The sequence below is a fragment of the Homalodisca vitripennis genome, chromosome 5, assembly GCF_021130785.1.
Source record: "Homalodisca vitripennis isolate AUS2020 chromosome 5, UT_GWSS_2.1, whole genome shotgun sequence".
Classification (NCBI taxonomy): Eukaryota; Metazoa; Arthropoda; class Insecta; order Hemiptera; family Cicadellidae; genus Homalodisca; species Homalodisca vitripennis.
This window is the reverse complement of record NC_060211.1, coordinates 73565706-73588303: the sequence shown is the minus strand read 5'-3', so window position 1 is coordinate 73588303 and position 22598 is coordinate 73565706. Positions and strand designations below refer to the sequence as shown.

At 36.3% G+C, this 22598-nt stretch overlaps 1 protein-coding gene across 2 annotated transcripts; it reads left to right on the top strand.

Annotated features, from left to right (window-relative positions):
- Nucleotides 1-2089: 2089 nt before the first annotated feature.
- LOC124363867 (segmentation protein Runt-like) lies at nt 2090-20434 on the top strand. 2 transcript variants are annotated; one of them, XM_046819132.1, is made up of 4 exons: nt 2090-2725; nt 9423-9536; nt 15264-15422; nt 19377-20434. In XM_046819132.1, the coding sequence occupies exons 1-4, from the start codon at nt 2389-2391 to the stop codon at nt 19769-19771; spliced, it is 1005 nt and encodes a 334-aa protein (XP_046675088.1). In that variant the 5' UTR covers nt 2090-2388; the 3' UTR covers nt 19772-20434. The 2 variants fall into 2 exon arrangements, with proteins under 2 accessions (XP_046675088.1, XP_046675087.1); XM_046819131.1 differs by having other exon boundaries at nt 15252-15422.
- The last annotated feature ends 2164 nt before the right edge of the window (nt 20435-22598 follow it).

Sequence of the window (22598 nt, the reverse complement as noted above, 5' to 3'; positions counted from 1 at the left end):
AGGATATGCCTCCATATCATATATGTTTATGAATTCCTTCTAGGCAAGTCGGTGAGTGTTAGATGCACTTAATAAATCAGCAATTGAAGACTCTTGAGTATGATCTCAATGCGTGATACATAAGTATTTTGACTATAGGTAAAGGTCATTTTGCAAAATGCCGGTAAAAAATAAACCAGTTGTTAGTGACCACTATAACAATATTTTGTATTACTTTTCACTCTGTCACACCTTTTTTTTAAAGCATTACACTAAGTTGATAAGAATATGATTGGAATAATTTTATTATTTTTTTATAAGTTAAAAGGTTATCTTCTCCACCACCTGAGGAAGACATCGAATGACAAATTTCGAAACTTTTCCTAACTTTAAAATATAAACCAAACAAAATTTGTTTTAAACATTATTACTATATTTGCATTAAGTTGAGGTATTTGAACAATTTTATTTTTCAAATACTATGACTTCCATTATTTCTTTTAAATGGCTTATAAATAGGGGGTTTAGCTAAATGTATAAATTAATTTTAAGAGAAATGTTGAAGCAATGCAAGTTAGCTAATTCAGCTACAAAACATTGAATAACAAATTAACTCTCAATTACACGATTAGTAATCTTAAGTACTCTATAAATTAAATTTTAAATAAAAAAAAACAGAGTACTTCATCACTTTAAATATTATTATTATATACCAAAATAAACACCCCGTGCCAAATTAAGGATCTGAAATGGCCATGGCTTAGCAGTAATAACATTTTAATGTCATCTTGTATTTATAGTTTGCTTAAAAATGTTAACTAAATTTAGAGAAAGTTTGGCTCAGATTTAATATGCCCATTTTCGAAATCAAAAGTTTATAATTTTGTTTATTTGGTTAATTAGTGGGGCCTACTACTACTAAATTACTGTCATTAATGCAGTTCTAGGCATAATTAGAAAATCTTTAATTCAAAGCAAGTAATAAATAGAACAATTTTGTAATGTATAATCTGTATGTTATTCGTAGAAGAATGTTGCTGTAATAAATAAATAATAGACCTTCAGAATATTCATCTAATACGTTTAACATGATTATCTCTAATTTTTGTGGTGTGATATGTATATGTTGTAATTTGTTTTTATGAGAGATAAAGAAGTATATGGTGATAAATAGTTTACGTTGATTAATGGTTTGTGCCTTTCTGGCGGGAACAATCAACAGTAGCGTTACCAACATAGACTGCAATACAGAGAAATGTCAACCATAACAACACGCAGCATATTGTTGACCTATGATAATATACATCGAGGCTGAGTCGAGTTAAATGCTTCGTTTTCATGTCAAGGTGTAATACTGATTGTTGAGACAGGAGGATTCTTTATTTAGAAAGAGTTCATTCTATTTGCGAAGTATAGTTTACGTGTTTTGACAGAATCAGACGTGAACGTAAAACACAGGAATAAACAAGAAACCCAACAGCACTAGAAGTAAACTCGTAAACAAGCCACCGAAAATAATAGTGTGTTTATCATAAGCCAAACAAATAAAACGGAAGGTCTAGGTAATCGTGGGGCGATAACACGGAGAGTTTATGTGGAATGGGACGTGTGGTGTGTGGACCCGGCCGATATCTGGGACAGCGACGACAAACCAAGAAGTTTACGAGCGAAGAACTTTGTACAGTGTGGTACGCAAGTAACAGGAGAGAGTAAGGCTGTCACAGCCGTCACTGTACCGCGGGGACACGGACAGGACGGTGATGGGACGGGGAGGGCGAGGGGCTAATGAGGGGAGGGGCTCCTCCCTCTTTGGCGCTTTCTTTCTGCCGGATACGCGGCGTCAAGGGAGAGGGAAAAAGGTTTTAGTTCGCCGGTTGGCCGCAAAACGCGGGCGGGTGGTCACGGCACAAACCACGGGACGCGGATTGGAGGGGAGAGTCGTCTGTCTCACTTGCACTCACGGGCGCGCGGAAAAAATCCGGTGGAGGGGGAGAAAGAATATTGACGAAAAAGGAACAGGGGTGGGGTAGATCGGAGGGTGAGAGCGGTGGTGGAAAAAAGTGGCGATTCTGAGCTGTTTTTGAGCGACAACTCACAGTTGTGTGTGGATTGGCGACAGCGACGCATCGCGCCTCCCCCCGCACTCCTCGCGCACCGCTCACTTCTTTCTACCGCCACTCGCCGGCGTCTTGTGAGTGTACCAACTATAAACAATCACTACAGTCGTGCCAACCCGGTTTAGTTGCACACAAAATTACCGATACTGTCCCGCGCACGTGTAAACTATTTTCTTAATTGTTATTTAGGTCATTTTATTTTTAAAATGACAAAATCGGTATTGTGACGGTTACTGAAGACTGGTCTAGGATATCTTGGACAGTTGTGTGAAGTGGACTTGTTGTCGCATCAATGCATCTCCCCTGCGCGGACATCGGCGGTAAAGGAATGACCACTGACGTGTTTGCTGGAGTGTACGAGGCTCTACAGGAGTATCACGGAGAGTTGGTGCAGACTGGAAGTCCTTCTATCCTGTGCACGGCTCTTCCTTCCCACTGGCGCTCCAACAAGAGTCTCCCGTTGGCCTTCAAGGTGGTAGCTCTAGACGACATATCCGACGGCACTGTGGTTACCGTCAGGGCCGGCAATGATGAGAACTATTGCGCGGAGCTGCGCAACTGCACCGCCGTCATGAAGAACCAGGTGGCCAAGTTCAACGACCTCCGGTTCGTCGGCAGAAGTGGCAGAGGTAAGATTTTATAAAAAAATACCCTAGAGTAGCGGGGACTGACTTAGATAACCCCAAAGATTAGACAGACCTTAAACATCCAAAGTGACTATTAAAAGTTTTGTAATAGTTATTCTTCTTCCTAAGGAATTCTACAGTCCTCAGATACAACCTAAGTGTTTAGAAGAATCGTAAAGTCTTAACTATCCATTTCAATTCCTTCAGAAAGTCTAATATTATGAACTTACAACAAATCTTATAAGTTTGAGTCTTACATGAGTTTGAGGACATTCTCATATTAAGACTGTTTCAACTTATTGTCTTTAAGATTATCATACACTGAATACCGCAAGTCGGTTTAAAAGCATAGGATTGGAACTTTCTTAAGATAATGATAAGAAGTTGTAACCCTTTAGTGCAATTTCATATCGGAATGAGTTTTTAAAATTTCATACAACTCTTGAAGGTGGGATCTGAATGAATGAAAAGTAACTCATAAACTGTTTGAAGTTTTAAGCCACCACTACGTACTAAGTAACCTCCCTTAACTCATACCTTTGATAGTGTAATTAAGCAGTAAAAATTATAAAACTTCAATATTAGGTTTGAAAGTTGTGTCAAAGTCTGGAGAAGTTGACGTGCGCATCATGTCCGCGTCGCGACGCCCGCGATTGGCCGCATCGATTCCGAGGGGATTTTTGGTGGTTCTTTATTTTACGGCCGCAAAAATAGGCCAATGGAAATAGCAAAAACTGCAGCCCCTTACCACTACATCAGTGTCTGATCGGTTATTAGCTTTCATTATTACCTTTTCGTATGAGGTTACTCTAAAAATGGAAAATAGAGATCAATAATATTACAGATCAACTCGACATACGGAACCCATATTTTTACTGCATTTAATTGTGTAATTTCGTTATATGCACTTTTTGTAACATATTGCTGTGACTATACCGTTACCAGGTGTATAACATAAAAATGTTATGGAGTGTATCATTTATGATACACGAAAGTGGTTCTATGTTATGACTCACAGAAATTGTTCCTTGTACAACTTGAAAAGTAATCTCAATCTTAAGATTACATTCTTAATAACTGTGGGACTAGGACTTAAAAAAACCAACACCAATCTGATTGTTTAAGCATATCTATAAATTAGACAAATGGACTTAGTTAGTCTAAGTTGAAATTTTACAGTGGCATTTGCTTAACCTTCGGTAAATTCAAGAAAAGATTACAGTATGTTTTTTCACTAAACATCTATTATGGTTATGGAAACGTAAGAAAATGGGGAAACCGTTTTTTAGTTATTCCATTCAAACCTCGTATTTGGGGTTATGTAGAGTTGTAGTGAGATTGACAACTATCATCGCTAGATACCATAGAGTGACTTTGTTTTATAACATAAGATTTATTCTAGGATTAATGAGATAAAGATTTTAGCTTTAAAACAAAATGTTTTGTGTGAAAGTTATACGCGAATATATGCACTTATTTTTTCAAGACATTCTTACAGTTGGAAAATAACCATACACGGATTTTAAAGAATGGAACAGGCGCTGTCTTTAATATCAAAATCTTTGATGTTTTGGCTTTGGGTCTTTTTAATGCGTTTTAAGGTCATTATTTAAATATAATATATGTGTAAGTTTTAAAATCGAGAAACATTATTGATTTGTGCAGTAGGAGTAAAATCAGACATGCATTGGCACAGTTTCGTACAAAATAAACATTTTGAGGTGTAAGCGAGTTAACAAGTTTGTTTTAAGTTACTTTATGAAGAGGAAACATAATCTATTGGAGAAAACATATGTCTAAGGTCAAGACAGATCTGCTTTTAATTTGTTCTTTGCAAGTTTCCAATCTTTATTTGGTAAAACTGGAGAGAGTAGACTAAGCCAGTGGACTCCCCAGAAGGAATAGAACGAAGAAGACGATTTCCACACATCCCGGTTGACACACATAGTCGAAGCCGATATTGATATAAATATTCACTGCTTCTCAAAGACTGGAAATACTGACGGTAAATAGATTGGTACATACCAAAATGCCTTCATGAGACGGAAAAGGATATGGCTGTAATAGCATTATGACTGGTACTGCAGGAACATACCAGCGAAGGCGGTGTAATATATTATTTGCCAAACATTGGTTCTTCGCTATAACATATTTTGGCAATTTTGATATTTCTTTGCAAGTTCGAATTAACACATTATTATGTTGTTGGTCAAGTGTAATATTGTCTCAACCAACACCACATCTACCTAACTAGCGAATTCTATCAATATCCTGAACTTACACAGCAGCGAGGTAGAAACATTCTGACTAAACCGCATGTAGGCTACAATCTGTCAACACTATATCTTCATTCAAATTATTACTATTGTTGATAACTGTAATATAAATACTTTTGTGGTTGATTATCATTATATGAACCCATGTAGGAGTTTTAGTTCAATATGAATTATTTTTTTATCCATTTTGAGTTGAGTTATACCTCCTACTTATACGCGTTATACACAAGCAATACAAACACGGACTAAACTAAAAAATTTCACCTATTAATGTGTGAGATTTTTTTCTAACTTAAATTAATGAAGATAAATATTTCCAAACAACCTCGGATACAAAAGAGACAACGGGTTATATAAAACTACATCCATATAACACATAACATTTTCTAGAGGCTCTAGGTCAAACAGATCCCGAAATCGCCAACTGAACATAGGGTGTTGGATTTATCGTAGGAAACATATAAACTTTCTCCCATATGATACAAGTTTTTATTGAAGTTTTATCGTCCTCAATTTCGGTTTTAAAATGAATACTTCACGTACTCTTTTCGTTGTTTTAATTTTTGTGGCAGATAGCCGATGCACTCATACATTATAATATTTTATCGTAGTAAATAACCTTGTCCTTTTAATATCGAAGATCAGTTTTAGAAATTATTTTGTGAGAAAAGCAGAACATACTGGTTCAAACAATTATGTTTCATGTATTGAATCGTATTCACATAATATATCTCATTCCCAGTTTGTCGTAGAATAAGGCCGTGTCAAATCCACATGATTACACGTGGATCACTGGTGAAGACCTTCAATTTACTTCCTCGCTTGGCTAAGACAGATCATTATCATCATAAAACAATAATAAAATATAATGTTTTGTATTAACATTTGTGTTCATGTTTTCTAGACTATTGGTATTATCAAATAAGTTTAACAATATAATATGAGTTTCCAAAACATTCACACTTGAGACAATTAAGAAATCTTTTACTGATTCTGGCTGAAATGATCACGGCGATGTAAAAATTGCATTATATACAAAAACGTTTAATTAATAACAATGATGCTCAAATAATTTTAGGAAATCGTTGAAACTTAAATATCAGTATGTTTAAAAACGGCAAGTGGTTCTGTTTATGATCACTGCTGTTAAAACTATTTAAAAAGTTACGATTCTAGACATTATTTTCTTAATTTTGAACTGTAACTGAATACAGTGTGCAATAATAATTTGGAAAGGGTGTGAATTTTAGATTATCTTTGCTTGAATGAGTTCTATGAAGTTCTTGACTAAAAAATGTTTATCTAAAAGTAATAAATAAGAAAGGTTTTGTCATAAACAAAAGAAATTGTTTATTTTTAAAATAAAAATGTAAAAATAGGAAAGAGCAGTATTAAAAAAATTACTGAATGAATAATGGTGTATTATATTTTAAAGATTAAAACACGTTAAATGGTCCGTTACATAATTTAGACTGGATGTATTTCTGTATTAAATAATTTAAAGAAATAATTTAAATGGTTTTATATTGAAGATTATAACTTTATATTATTTTATATTCTGTAACTAACACCTGAACTTTTAATTGTTAGTTTTAATGTAAAATTAGTCTATCTCGTTTTTAAAATGCGCCATGTATATTTTTTAAATCAAATCTACCTAGTTAGAAAATATAAATAGTAAATAATGGAGACATGCAGTAGAAGTTCTAACAGTAAATGCCGTAACCAAAGTTGAAGATGAAGTAGAAGTAGAAGCGGAGTAGGGCAGGGTGCGCCGGGCCGCAAGTTAAGCAAATGTGTCTGTCGACTGGACTAATGATGTTCCTCTTCTACAACTTCCCTAACTTGTCTGAGAACTTCTTCTGCCGTTGCACCTGAATTCCATGCATAGCAGTATACTTTGCTTCTTTTATATAGTATAAAATTATGAAAAATAAATCTTTAAAATATATACCACTGCTTCATTGGAATAATAATTATGGCTACAACATAAAAATACCGAATTATAATTATATTTTTTATAAATAGGCTAGTATTTGTTCACTGAATACGTTGGTATATCATGATTTATCGTTAATTGGTGCACTTAGTGACATTATTCTAGAAAATATTAAACCGGTAATTTAATTTCTATGTCGTGTATATTGATTAATACAATGTCGTTTAAAAGATTTTCTAACATAAATTTTATATTAGATAGTAAGACTGAAGTTAAAATTTTAACATAGAATTGTAAGACTAGCTGCATTAGCATACAACTTAAGTGATTAAGATTAGTTGTATTTGTTTATTCGTAAATGTTTTGTAACTTAAACAATTGATATTACTTTTGATTATCATTCGTCAGAAATATTTTTATGATGCACATACTTGGGTTTTTTAATTAGGAATACAATTGAATTTTTTTAAATATTAAACACACAATGAAGCTCTTTGTTCCACCTAAGCTCGGTTCTGAGAATAAATAAAACTTGAATATTCCTACTGTGTTTGTGTTAATTCATCGCGCCAAAGTACTTTAGCTATTCAAATCACAGCTCTGTGTAATTCGTACCTTTTCAGTAAAATTGCACCATTCACGACCACTGTTTCTGTAGTAAAGCCGTTAAAACGCTTTTAAAGCTGTTTAAGTTGAAAACAAAGTCCACAGCGAGTTAAAACCATTACCGACGGTATACGGCGTTAAAAGGCGGCTAAGGGCATCCATATTGCAGAAAACCGGCTACCACAGGCGCGCATTAGCGTTGGCGAGCGTCAAGGGCTAAAAGCCCTTCGGCGTGGCGGACACTGGGGACTGTTATGACTAGGGCTCGCCGGCCGTGTACGTGCGGTCTGGGACGCCCTTGGCTCTCTGTATATTGTGGTCATGAGGTAAACGAATCTGTATTTCTACTTTCCTTTAAAATATAAAACATCTACAATCCTTGATTTTAAAACCATGCATCAAGTATTAAACGTTTATAGGGCTAGTTTCATCTGATGAGAAATAAATAGAGATGGGATTTAATGTGAATTGGACAAGTTTCGCCCAAATATTTCAATATCGCCTACATATTATGAACTTCATATGCTTGGATTACACGTTACATTGTTCAACACAGAGTGATTTTAGATTTCTTTTTCAACGGTTGAACACTTTTAACGTACTAGAATGTTTAATATTTTACATAAATAAACTTTGACTTCAATGCGGGTCACCCTAAAATGGTTACTACCACCAGAATAATTTATACAAATGTGGTAGATTATAATCATTTTATGATATGATATTCCGTTTCCGCTTGCGTCAAAAGTTACGAAACGATCTCCAGAAAATGATGTTGACAAATGGTTCTGTGTACAATCAAAGAGAGCTGTTGTTATCATTGGAAACCTTGATTTCACTACGTGAAGGGATACATACCTGTACATTAAAACATTTTAAGTTGGAACTGAGAGTAAAGTATTAAGCAGAAGTACGCTCACTTCGCGTTGCGTAAGAGTTTTCATGCTAAATTTCAAATCTGCAGCTCATTTCATTAGACCACACGCGTTAAAGTACCATATGTAATACCTACTCAGTCTGTTCACAAATTTATTTACTCTGCAATTTTCTCGTTGCCAACATGATTGCAACCATTGTCAATGTACAAATGTTCGCTAACGCTCAGCCAAATCTCATGGAGTGGCGCACGATGATTTTACTTGACGTTACACATATAAAAATGAAACGTCATGCAAAATTTAAAGTCTATAGGTTAGATCGATCTCGAAATATCGTAAGGATAAAAAATACAGATACCCGGTCAGACAAACATAAATAACCTGTTTCTAGCACATAGAGGTAAAAGCTTTGCTAAAGCGCAGTCATTGAGAATCTTAAAGCAATAATCAAAAACTGCTCTGAATTACCTCTCAGAATTACTATAAAAATTATACGGGTATTTTTCATAATGTTTGATAACATGACGACTTATACCCTAAACCCTCGTATGTTCAACTTCCATCGTCTTCACGAAATATAGCCCAATGTTGTTTTAGCTTTAATAAACGGTATATTTTGTTTGTTTATGGATTCGTGGCGCCTGTTTAAGAGCTTCCGGCCCTCTTGCAGTGGCAGTCGGATGTTGTTTGATGCATCTGCCAACAGCGACCAGTTATGGGTTATGGTGATCCAAATTAGGCTACATAATTTTTAATACTTTAATTGTCGCTTTATTAGTGTTGCATTTCCTGGGTGTAAACACTGTTTTCTTAGACGATACCAACAGTGGTCACAATCTAACCAACACTCCAAACAAATACACTATTTTAAATCTAAATATGAGTTAGTAAAATCCCTGCGTCCTACTGATACGCTCTTGTGCATGTTTTTTTTACCCTTTATGATTCTAAAAAATTACATTACAAAGATTTTTGCTAAACATTTGGCTGTTTTGTTGCAGGGAAGAGTTTCTCGCTGAGTATAGTGATCAACACGTCACCATTTCAAGTGGCCTCCTACTGCAAGGCCATCAAAGTTACCGTGGATGGACCTCGGGAACCAAGGTCCAAGTCGAGTAAGTAAACCATCCCTTTCTCGAAGACCTTTATTATGGATTCTCAGCATAAGATACTCAACCGTTGTAATGAGCCGAAAACCTTCAGTAAGTGTGGACGAAACGAGTGAATTTGCTCAAATTTAGTCGGGGAGGAATCCAAAATATGGAAAGGTCACGGTATCAATAAGCAAATTGTTCTCTAGTAACGAATCCAGATAGTTTATACCATTAACCACACATTCTATCCAACATTTATATTATATTTATGTGAGAAATAGTAATATTAATAGCTAGTGGCAGTAGTTAATTTTTAAACCTAACAACATGTGATATTGCTTTGTATCTGACCATCATGTCGAGTCACCTCTTCCACTCAAAAATTGTTCTGTAGAAGATAGTACACCTACGTTTTAAACAGTTTATCCAAAACCCTCTGGTTGATGATATATTGTTTGACGAGATAAGTTTCAGTAGCAGATGTATACAAAATTGTTATGTTTTAAAAGGCGTCACTTTTTCACTGCACTTTTAGAATTGTTAGATCTTTTTCGTCAGTTTTCTATAGAAATGATGGAGGTCAACTCAGAGAACGAATACTCGTCAAGACAAACCGACCGGCCAGCAGCGGTGGTAACTAACAGCACAAAGCAGGGGTTGTTACGCGGCGAGAGGGTGTGGGGGTGGTGGGCGGGGGGGTGTGGCCTGCCTCAGTTTTTGTCGCCACTAACAATCTCCGTGTGAAAGGAGTGGAAGGGTACCGTGTTTTATGCAAATCCCGGTGGTATCAAAGAGCGGGCTGATTGCGCTGGCTAATCAGGCTCTACTGTTCTGCCCCAATTAGCTAGATATTGCCCGCCGCTGCCCACTGCCCCGACTGCCCTGCCCGGGCAAAGAAGCCTCGTTATTGTCCTCGTCACAGGTCCTTTATTGCGCTCCGAACATGCTTCATAAAGGCATCTCCCAGCCTCCGTCCTGTGTGCACCGTGACACTTCTTTATTAAACCTTTCTTTCTCCTCTTTGGTGGTCCACATTGGCCCTGTATCTGGTAACTACAACCGCAGTACATCACGGCTGTAGAGATCGAATTAAAAAATAATCATTGTTATTATTGGATTCCGTAGAAATGTACTAATATCAACTCGTCAAGTAGAATGCATTTAATTTTTTAAACGCTAACAAAAGTTTACCACTAAACAGAATTGAAGTATACATAGTTTCAAACAAGGAGTTCTCAAAGCAAAAGAAGACACTCCTCGTTGAAAGGACATGCGGCGGTTCAACCAGTTGGAGGCCTTTAAAACACATCCCGGAAGAAAATAATACAACCGCATAAATAAAGTGTTTACAGTTAGGACGTGAATAGGCTTGGGGTTTCGGCGGCAGGATCAAAGGCCGGTGGTGAAGCGTGGGTCCAGGAACTTCCAGAAACTATCTGGTTTTGCCGAGAGGGGACTTTTGTTGTGTGGGCATTTTGTAGGGTTGGAAGCATTAGTCTGTAACGGTGCATAAGCCCATTTACCAGGAACTGAATGCGAGGCGTACTAAAACCATATAAATATTTATGTTTAAGGATGGGAATTGTGTCGGAGATGGTCCATCACCCGTGTAACACTTATATGATTCATATATTATGTAGTTTAAACGCTCATCATTACAAAAGAATCGGATTAGTAACTTTAGACACATATTTATAAAATCAACTCAATCCGTAGACAATGTCAGAATTAATTTTACCATGGACCCAATCTTTCATAAAGGGCAAATTAATATCCTTTTGATTTTAAACCGGTTTTAGTGGGTCCGTTTTGACTCGAGTTCGGATAAAAATGCATGAGAAATTTGTACAATTATCAAATTTTATAATTCAATCCATTATTTAACTTATTTCAATAATTATAAACTATTTTTATAATTATCCGCTTTATTTCACATGCCCAATAAACATTAACAGAAAAAGAAGTAAAAATAGGATTGGAAGCATGGTAGAAAAGATAGTTATTGCATACCAGTATCCTTTTTAATTCAAAAGACTGTTCAAGGGTACTGAGCTCGTACAGCCCCTGCAAGGCGTAGTCTTCGGTCAACGTATTCCATGGCAGTTGATCGAAGTAAGAAGAAATCACGAATAACTAATCAAAAAACAAAACATTATTTAGGCAGCTAGTATGCTGTGTCAAGTAGGCGAAACAGCTGGAACACATTTGGATGTCCTAGTCTCTTACTAGCCTTCTCTGATTGTACACAGTGTAGTCGGTTCTATGTAGTGTCTGGGACGTACTTGTGTAGATGTGAGCCAACAATACCCATGTTTACACTCACAGGCCCAGGCGAAGCGGTTGATCTTTGAACTAGCGACCAGATGCTAACATCTCAGGTCGTAAACCGGCCAGTCAAGACGCCGCAGTGCCCTCCCTCTGCATCCGATCCCTTTCTACGGTTTGCCCTGTAAATAAACAGGCCGAAACTGTCGGTTCTGATTATACTTAGACCTTTCAACTCTTCCTGTGCGCCTGCGACTCCCAACCGGTTGCGTAGGACTTTCCACCGCAAGCGATGATAAGCTCTTGACATCGCGCAATATGCATGGGTCACATTTGATAATTGGGTATACTAACTTCATTTCGCAAACTGTACGTTATTTAAATACATTCTGCTATGACGTTCTATAGCTAGCTAGATTCAGGGGTGCATAAGAAATAGACTTGTCCATAACCCAAAAACGTGATGTGGAGGAAAACCAACTATTAACCAAATTGTTAGTCGTATGATAAAACTCTACCTTTACTAGTCGTGCATGAATTGTGTTAACCACATGATGGTGGTGCAGTCGATTTATGTTTTTTTTTTTTTTTTTTTTTCTTATTTATGAACATTTTTATTTTAAAATTACAGTGTATGCCTTTTAAATGTCTTCCTGCAGACAGATACTAGAACACGATTTTTGGTCACATTCCTTAGAATTTCAGGGATTGAAAGTAGAAAATTCTTGGAATGGTTCTAACCGGGCAAAAATGAAAATGGCTAAATATAGAAATGTGAAATTATTACGGTGTACACACCATCGGTACTACAGTACCGACTTCAGGAATTGGCGTGTTTTATTTTTTATGATTTTCATTTTGTGTCTTTAGAAGCTGACACTAGCATGCTGGTCAAATATGAAAAATTGTTCGAACCAAAACCTATTTAACTGTCTTACAATCACAACGTTTGTGCAAATTTTTGCACGCACACAAAGAATTAAAAGACAAACCAAATAACATTCCCAAACTTTTTCTCGGTTTATTATAACATTGTACCGCTAATCTTGTACAAAATGTTCTAATGTGTGTTATCAACGTGAATTACGCATAAGTCATATACTATTATCTGAAAATTAGAATGATTAAAAACATTTTTTTGTCTTTACAGTTATAGATACAAAATATATTACTTATTATTAAATATATTACCATTCAATTTACTTATTACTGTGAGTATTATTGAACTTGTCTTACTAAAGAATACTTAACAGTGACACCTAATTTTTATGTATTTAATAACTATATCTTATACATATAAACTCTACACATCTTTTGGGTGTTTCAACATATTAATTTATGATTTGTTGAAAAATTTAAATACCATACTTCTGTTTGTTAAAATAAGTGTACAATAAACATTTCTAAATAACTATAAAACTAATTTCTTCAAACTACATTTCACCTATTGATGTCATTATAGTCATTTAAATCATTAAAATTCGAAATTTGTTTACATTTTGTTTTTAATAAAGAGAATATTTTGCGTTCCAAACTAAAGAGTTTCATAAGTTCAATTCTGGAGTATTTATTTAATGTTTCAAATGATTCAGTTCGTGTTTGGAACAAGCAACATGAAAAGTTGTATAAATAAAAGTGACCCCTCGGCTCGGGAAAACCGGATAATTTTTACCGAGGGTGATGTAAAACACGAGTAAAGGAGGCAAATTACACCCAGACTGTATGAATCCCTCGATAAATCGTCGTCCAATTAGCAAAAGGGGTCCAGTAAAATGGCGCTTTTTGCGGGCTCGACCACACACGATCGCTTTCTGAAAAACAACCGACCCTGCGGAATAAGCGGGGTTTATCAGTTTCGGGTTAATAACAAAGGAAGTGGAGAGGCTCGTATTGCAAACGGTCCGATAAAGGACAAGAGTGAAACAGGAGTGCATGCGGCATAGCGCGTTTATTTCATCGGTCCAAACAAATAAGCAAGCTTTATAAAACTGACGGAAGTCTGGGGGCTACTCAAAGTACACACTCTCTGTTTGCCGGCATCCATTTCAAACAATCCACCGAATTAATTAAACGAGTTTTGTTTAAAGTTGAATCATTCGCTATCGGGAAAATCCATAAAAGAGGCCGCGCGATTGGTCGATCGGATATCACCCACGGTACAAGTGGACGAGCACATTTTGGAAAGTAAGTCACTTGTTCTAGGGGAGCGATCGGCAATGTTGCCAAATCCCTTGTGTCGGTTATTCGAACCTATCAAACAAAATGGCTTGGAGCACTCGGTTCGAGGACGCTTTTAAGCGCTCCGTTCTGCCGGATTTCAAAGGTATAACGTTTTTATTGCAAAAAAAGTTATCTCCTCCAATCGGTCTTTCGGTGTTTTAGCGCCAAACAAACAGGATTTATCTCAGGCATTGTTTGCCCCGTGCAAACACCAACACAACCGATTTCCACTGGCGAACAAACATTGGAGAAATCCCGTTTTGTTTACTTTCGGAACCTAGTAAAAACACTCAATTCTTTATGCCCTTATTGGGTTGCATGAATTGTAACACTGTGCGAAATTTTGAACCTTTGTACCTGTGAACAAGTTGAATAGGTTTTATTGGCGAGAAAAAGTCCCAAAGTGAAATATGTTTTGTATGTTTTTACTTTGACGTCTCAACGCCACCTTTTGTGCCACTCACGGGAGTAAATCATTTTCTCAACAAAACCAAATCCGGGCGCATTAAAGTGGTAGCGTTAAAAGTGTCAACACAGTGCGAAGAGATCAACCAAATCCAGGGAGGTAGGAAGCCCGGTGGAGGCACCCTTTCGGGTCTTTGATAGTCTGAGAAAGGAGAGCCCGGATGAAAGGGCTTATAAAGAGTTGCATGCGGTATCCAGAGGTAAACCAGAAGCTTAAACACGAGCTGGGCGATATAAAGGGTGAAGGGCTCATTCAAGATGGAGCCGTTCGACCACGCCTCCTGTGGCGCAACCTTTTTATCTTGTAAATGCTCCTTGTCCCTCTTTTATGCTGTCAACGGTCCTAGCTCACGATTAACTTCATTAATTCTGTGCGGTCTCCCGCTCTAGTTGGGCAATTCCATTCGAATTAACAGCTGCCATAAACGCTCCTGTGTGAAGTAGTAGTCCCTTGCCATTTCTCAAGAACTACTTCAGTTCGTTTGACCACTAAAGAATTCACCCTTATTGTAATCTTTATCTCTAACTAAATAAGGTCCTTATAACCACAATAAAAATACTACTGTAATAAACCTTATCTACATAATTCATGTGACTATAGGAATGATTGGATAGTTAAAAAAATATTTAAAAATTATGAGGAATGCTAGAGGAATGAAGTATTCTGCTAATTTTAGGTTTATTCGTAGAGCCTTTCTCCAACTTAACATCAATTTATGTTCCTTTCTTAAAGTAATTAGGTTTATAGATGCAATGTGTTTGAGTGGCTGCTAAGTTAATGTTTAGTGTTTTTTCCAGATTTCCATTACCAGCACGGGGGAGGGTTTGGGCCCTTCTCGCTTCTGCCCCCGCAATGGTTGGACGCCACCTACATGAGCTACGCCTGGCCCGAGTACTTCAGGAGGCCCCAGGACCTTTGCAAACTGCCACCTCCTCCCATCTGCCATATACCTAAAGGTGTGTATGACACTGAGTTTACATATAGGCATTCATGCAAATCGGTAACCTTAGAAATAATAGAATTATGCAATTTGCTCTCTGATCCTGTCAATAAGCTCCGACAAGAGCTAAGTAAATTTTACTTTATAAGATTTCCCAAAACCTGTGGAAGGAGCATTGTTAGTCATTAAATATCCATAATTTGTCGTTTCTTTAGCACTTTCTGAGACTTAAAAAATTGTGCAAGATTACATTTATGCTTAAACCTTCAATAACAGTGCATAAAACGAGACATGTCTCTTCATGCTAGTCAATGGAGACAACCCATCTAGCAGTTGTATTAAATATGCATATTAGTAGAAAAAACACAACATATGTATTTTAAAACTATGTCCACTCACATTTAGGAGAACATTTTATTGGTTAAAGTCAAGCTTGTGATGAATGGAAAGTGTTTAGAGATGTACACTCAGTTTTCCAGTAAAAGGCTGAAGATATATTTATTGAATGGCCCTCTCTTAGAAGGAGTAGTAATATTTGCATGCTAACCTATAATACAAAATGGACTCTACCGATTTTCAAGATTGTTTTAAGTCTTACATTAAACCTATTAATCGGCTATCGGTTGCATCAGTACCGTCAAATACAATATGTAAGACTAATATAAGAAAATTTCTTTTCTCATACCACTGCTTATAGTCCGAGGTAACTCAAAATTAATTAAAAAATTTGCGTAACATTCTATTTTACAACTTCATGACAATTTCAAACATTTGCTGTAGTTTGCATTAGAATTTTCGTTACAAGGCCGAGTGACTACATTTCATACGTTTTTCTTGTAGTAGTGTAGTGAAATATAAAATTCATGTAGCCTATTTGTTTTTCTAATCGGCTTTCATTAAAAAAAGTTTTTTTCCTAATGAAACATTTGAAATAATTATATTTAGACCAAAAAGTACCATTTTATTCGAATGTGACTTTTTTCGCCAGCGTCAATACTGTCACATATACAATGTGAGATTTGAATTTTAAGGGCTTAGGTTGTCCTCCTGCTGAGTGAGTGTGCTCTCAATCACTGGCTGGCAATGTTCTGGTAGTTGTTTAACCAAAGTAAAAATACTTTTCTGGAATTTGAAGATGTGCTACTGTACCTTGCTTATTCACCTGAATTAGTGGCTGTGCACAAATTCAGCCATTCAGTCCGAAAAGATCCATCAACAACGTAAATGCAACGCCAGCGGGAAATGGCGGCAGATAAATAATTCAGGGTCCTCATGGGGGTTAAATCTAGCAGAAAAGATCCATACATTATCGCATGACAGGTCGGCTAGCAAATTGCAACTCCCGAAGCAGTAAGACCGGGCGATATGTTAATATTAGACCACTCTCCCCTAGCGGGTCTCCGCCATCTTGGTGGCCATTGTGGTGATGACTCACCCATGATGAAGTGGCCGGGAACGGCGACGCGCGGCAGCAAGACAATGGGAAAGGGGAACCACAATCGATATGGAAAACAACCACTATTGATCTGAAAGTGGAGGCTGCTGCCCTGCTCTGAGGGAGGAAAGGGTGCCCCGGGGTAACGGCGCGGCGGTGGGTCAGCATCACTGTGACAGGGGTTTAAGAGACTAAAGAGCATGTGGTATCCTGTTTGAAAGAATAGCGAGAAATAATTATTTGATGCCGTAATTATTAAGATTTTAAACAATAGATACTTTACTTGGGTGAGTACCTCTAGTTTTTGGACGTGTATTCTGAACGTCTGCGTTATAGAGCAAAACCTATCGCATCGTAAAGTGTCTATTTAAAGTGAAAAAGAAATCTCGAACTCTATGGTTACCATTCTTTATTGATCTAGAATTACACGTTTCAAAACCAATTTTTGCGAAATTTCAATTTTGGTAATAAACGTTCCTTATTTAAATAAGCATTATAAAGAGCTCGGCATAAATGACGCTTGGTATAACCTTAGGAACCCTTTTCAACTGTTATATAAAATATCTCTCATTGGGAATTTTATTCATACAATGAAATCGTTGGCATCATTAGGCACAAACTTCAATGATTTTAAATAAAGATATTAAAAGTTTTTCATTGTTCTTAAGAATAGATCTAGAACATTCTCTTATTATTTCACGCGTTATTTTTTAATTTCAGCGCATTATATCGTGGATTTAACGTAAAACACTTTGAAATGTTTAAGTAAATAGTTTTTTATGCCTCTATGCGCCTCTGTAATTAAGTACTAAAAAATTTCTACTATTATTTTAAATCCCAGGATTGAAACGTTACATCCTCTCTTATCCTTACGAACATTAGTCGTCATCGGTCCGATGAAAGTAACCGATCAAACAAGACGCGGCGTTTTGTCAGAAGCGGTAGCCGAACCGCCCGGGGGCAGTGATTTGGTCGCCGAGGGCGGCAGGGGCGGCGCGGTGGGGGTGGTGGCGATGCTGTGTTGAATTAGCCGTCATCGTTTGAGAATCATCCCTTACGTAATCCGATTTCACTGCAGCTTACACCCCTTGGAGGGGGAACTCCTGGGGGAACAGGGGCTGTTCAATTGAATCCCCTCCCCACTTTCAGCGACTCATTCTCATATACATACGGTAGAAGGTAGATACCCCAACAGTGGAGCTCGGAGTCGAGAGTACGCGGTTATCGCTCCCCGGTCCCCGTGGACGTCCCATCCGTCTTGCGGGACAATATACCACACTCGCATCGTCACCTCTCGTGATTCATGGGGTGCTAAATCATCGGGGTCATGTAATCAAAGGTTCTCAACAGCCTTTATACTGAACAGCCTTCTTTGCGCTGTCAAATATGTTTGTAAACTCCGTTCTCTTCATCTCAAATATTCTTTCGTACAAAACTAGAACCAATGACCGTACAATATAGCTGTAGTGTGGCGAAACGCGTCCTCTGCTCATAATTGTCTGGGTAAAAGATTTTCCTAGCTTTTGAAGCTTCCGCTAGAAGTAGTGAATGTTCTCAAAAAATTGCACAACGATCCAGTATGCATAATATATTATTACTGAAATCGAAACATTGAAAAAATAAAAACAAATTTCGATTTTTATTTTGTACTAAATAGTAATGCTATAACATTGACGTTTTATCGATAGAAGTCCCTCATAAATTGTTATGAAAAGTTTCAAAGGAGAATTGCAACAATATTATTGTAATAAGTAAATCTCTACAATATATTTCTAAATAACGACATTTGCGTTCTCTCAGCGAATGCATTGATTAATGTAACAAACAATAACAGTTGAATAATGATGGCGGCTCATAAAAGAGAATTAACCAAACAATTCTAGGGGCAAACCCTGCCCGCTTCCCAGGCAACACCTCCCAGTGTTTGCTTGTTTTCTTAACGTTTGCATTAAAAAGTTCTTTAAATGCTGGTATGCTGGTAGATAATGTTCTTTTATTATTGAAAAGAATGAAACTAATGAAACCAATTGTTAATGATCAAGATGCTAATTTCACTCGGATAAGCACAATTAATCGTTATATTAACACCTGTAAATATAACCTCATTAAAAAATTAAATAAGTGACAAACAAGGAAATTATTATTATTAAGTGAGTACACTTTCGTGTTGAAATTGTAACGGTATGTCTCAAGTTAGGTGTAATAGTTATTAATCATATCCATAGTAAAGCTGGATATCAGTTATAACCGTAATACACTGGTATTAACACTAGAAGTGAGCGTAAACATTTCGTGCTAACATCAAATCTTCTTTTCAGTAAAATTATTCATGAAATAGGCTTAATAAATTTAAAGTTAAATCTTTTTGGTCACTTTTTAAAGTGCATTAGGATAAGAGAGTATGTTATACTTAATCACTTATTTATATGACTTAACGTCGTTTCCTGGACCATAGTATGATTTTACTCTCTCATATGATTCATGTTTTAGGGTTTGAGTTTATCTTCAAAATTCTAATAAGATTGCTCTTTCTAGGTCCAGGCTCGAGTCCCGGATCGACAACAGTCCCTCAGGAGTTCTTCCTGCCACCGCCCACGCTAGGACTGACCCCCTCCGCCTACTCACACCTGCTGCACTATCCGGGGATGGACCTGCTGGCCCCGGGGTCGCCCATGAGGAAACCGTCTCCACCGCCTAGCACGGACACGAGTGAAGCTGAGGACCCTCCCCAGGCCGGTAGCCCCACGGTCCGGTCCGCCTTCCAACAAGTCCGGCCCGCTCCCCGTAGTCCGGACACCCCCCAGTCCGGTCCGGCCTCCCCGGATATCGTCGTGACTACTTCTCCTCCTCCAGCCACACTGACGCCACCTCCCGGCAAAATCCTGCCCAAGACCACCACGTCCAAGACGCAAGTGTGGAGACCATACTAGACTGTCTCTGGACTCTCCAGTATCTTCCCCGTGATCTCAACCTTCGCCTGACTCTCCCTAAGACAATCAGTGCCGTGTACAGCCGTTGTTCATATTGTTTATATAGTTCAAATGTTTAATTATTCCCTTATGTATATAACAGAGGTTTATGTTAGAGTGATATATTGTAAATTATTGTGTAAATTTAGAACCTAGTTCACCAAATAATTGTAGTCCATATTTTATTTTATTTTCTTTAATTTGTCTCTTGATTTATTTCTCAGAATTTTAAAATTCTCTTCATAGTTGATTTGACTGTGTATAGTTAATATATTTGTCGATATAGACCAAACAATGCTCACCATTTGGTTAATTTATTAATTAGATCATTTATGTGCTATTTGTGATAATTATTTTATAGCGCTTGATCTACTAGACCTACTGTTGTATTTTCCGAGAAACTTAATCTTTCCAAACATGGCATAAGATGTTTACGAAATATAATAATGTTGTTTAATAATTATGATTTAAACACATTATTAGTTAAACTTATTCTTTTTGCACATCAAAATGTGTTATTTTTATAATAATGGACTACATATATGAATGTATATACACTGTACTGTGATGTATATATGTAATATTTAGTTAGCTAATAAAAAATAGATTGATTTATATGAAGTATTTTGTCTAGTTGATTTACTTTTAGAACCTTGATCCAAAATATAACCGACCTTAAACAAACTGCGCCATAAACTGAAGCATAATCATTTGTTGGGTTTTAATGCTATTTTAAATTAGTAACGAAAATTTATACTAAGTTTTGTGAAAGCAAGAATTTATAAAAACTGCCAATTTGCATGGTGACTACAACACCTTTTTAATTTTAATTGCCAAAAATTACATCTAAACCTTAGAACTTTCATAAAAAGTTCGTATTGTGCCATTTTATATCTTGAGAATAATGAGCTATAAGAGTTTTACATTCTTATTTAAACTGGTGAAACTTTTTCCCCAAAACTTTAGTTTAATCAACAAAACTGTTATCGAAATAAGCTTCAAAACTAAAATGTGAAAATATTAAAAACACGTATTTATTTTTATTAATTATTACAAATCGCCACGTGCTTGGTGTCGTTGAGTCAGTCCGTTCAATTCTCTACAACCAGACTATATCTCTAACGTAAGGGCACAAACATAAATAAATATTTCAACTTTTGGAAGAGAACTTTTAGAGAAATCCAGGTTGCACCATTTTGTTACCCATAAAATGAAATAGTTATTATAATTATAGATGTTTAGAAATTACTAATAATTTAACTAGCAAATGTATATTGGGTAGCTTCTTGAAAAATACAATTGTAAATAGTAAGTAATGTAACTTAAATTAACTGTAGGCTTTTAAATTTCATACTATTCCATCTCTTGGCTAAAACTGCGAGTGACGGTGATCACAATAAAGTCACCAAGAATAGTTCGACTATGTATTCATGCGTATATTCCGAGTACTGAAAGAACTTTATCTTGATAAAGTTATTTGTCATGCTCAACGTGTCGCCTTTTTATAATGATTTGAAAGTTATAATCAACAATTTATGGCATGTCCAAGTTTTTATACAGCTACTTAAAAAGAATGTTCCACGCTTAACCACACATCATTTTGGCACAGTGAAATTTGTCGCATAGTGACAAATACTATATTAGTGAAATCGGTATGAAAACGTTAGTGTACAACGTATTAGAGGACATTTTCTACAGTTTAATTGAAATCATTTAGGTATTTAAAAACAAATTTATTTTGTTTATGCCATAATAACGAGGTTTTAAAACTTTAAAAAACGAACACTATTAATAAACTTTTTCCAAGTTATAAAAGACACGTAATCGTATGAAAGATAGCTAATGTTGTTGCCTGGGTCCCCTAGCTTTACAGAAATTACATTCCATAGGAAAGGAATTAAAATGTGCTAAAGTAGTAAGTATTTTCTATATAATATAATATGAAAACAGACATAATTATTGTAACACTTTAAATATGCTTACAGAAATCGTTTAAAAATTGTATTACTGAATGAAAGAGTGAACAAACGTGTCAATATTATGTCATTCCTCTTGTCTAAACAGTTTGAAACAAATGTTAAAAATCGCGTGTAAAAACGAGAGAGGACGACAGTTCGTAATTACGTGTGAGCACGGCGCACAGGTGTGAGTGGTTGTTTGGTGGAGGGGGGGGGGACAATAATTGAGCAATATAGAACTGATGGATACCTTACCTCCTGTATGTCACTTTCCTTTATATGGTGTACACATACAGGAAAGTTACATTAAATTAATGAGTCAAGAACAAAACACGACGAAGTAAGACTCTCAGAATTGTTCATTCTAAGAAGTTAGAGGTCGGTGAATCAGTATTGTAAAAGATTGGTTATTATTACATTGAAGATTGTGTATGTTACTTATTCGATTGATTCGTTAGATTGTTTTAACACAATATTAAAAACGCGGCTTTGACAAGAGTCGTTTCAAAGACATTGCCTTACGCTCATGTTTGCAGCGAAAATTTATTTGTGTATTGTGTTGTTTTCTAGAATTCTTCAATGAGTAAATTTTGAACTGTATTAAATTTAATGAGTGTAATTTATTTTTGACAACTTAATAGATAAAAACTAATTATTGAGATCAGATAATTTTGGCTGATCCAATAAAACATTTATTTATCGCCAAAATTAAGTATCGTGCTCAGGGGACAAGTTCTTCCTCCCACTTCACCCAAAATTCAGAGAGAATTATATTATTCCTTGTTAATTATATACATTTATTAATAACTTTTGAATATAATTACATTCAT

What these genes read in the sequence shown, in the direction of transcription:
- LOC124363867 (XM_046819131.1), top strand. Translation starts at nt 2,389, where the DNA reads ATGCATCTCCCCTGCGCGGACATCGGCGGTAAAGGAATGACCACTGAC. An exon ending in CGTCGGCAGAAGTGGCAGAG is followed by an intron (nt 2,726 to 9,422) that starts GTAAGATTTTAT and finishes GTTTTGTTGCAG; the next exon opens with GGAAGAGTTTCTCGCTGAGT. An exon ending in CATCTGCCATATACCTAAAG is followed by an intron (nt 15,423 to 19,376) that starts GTGTGTATGACA and finishes TGCTCTTTCTAG; the next exon opens with GTCCAGGCTCGAGTCCCGGA.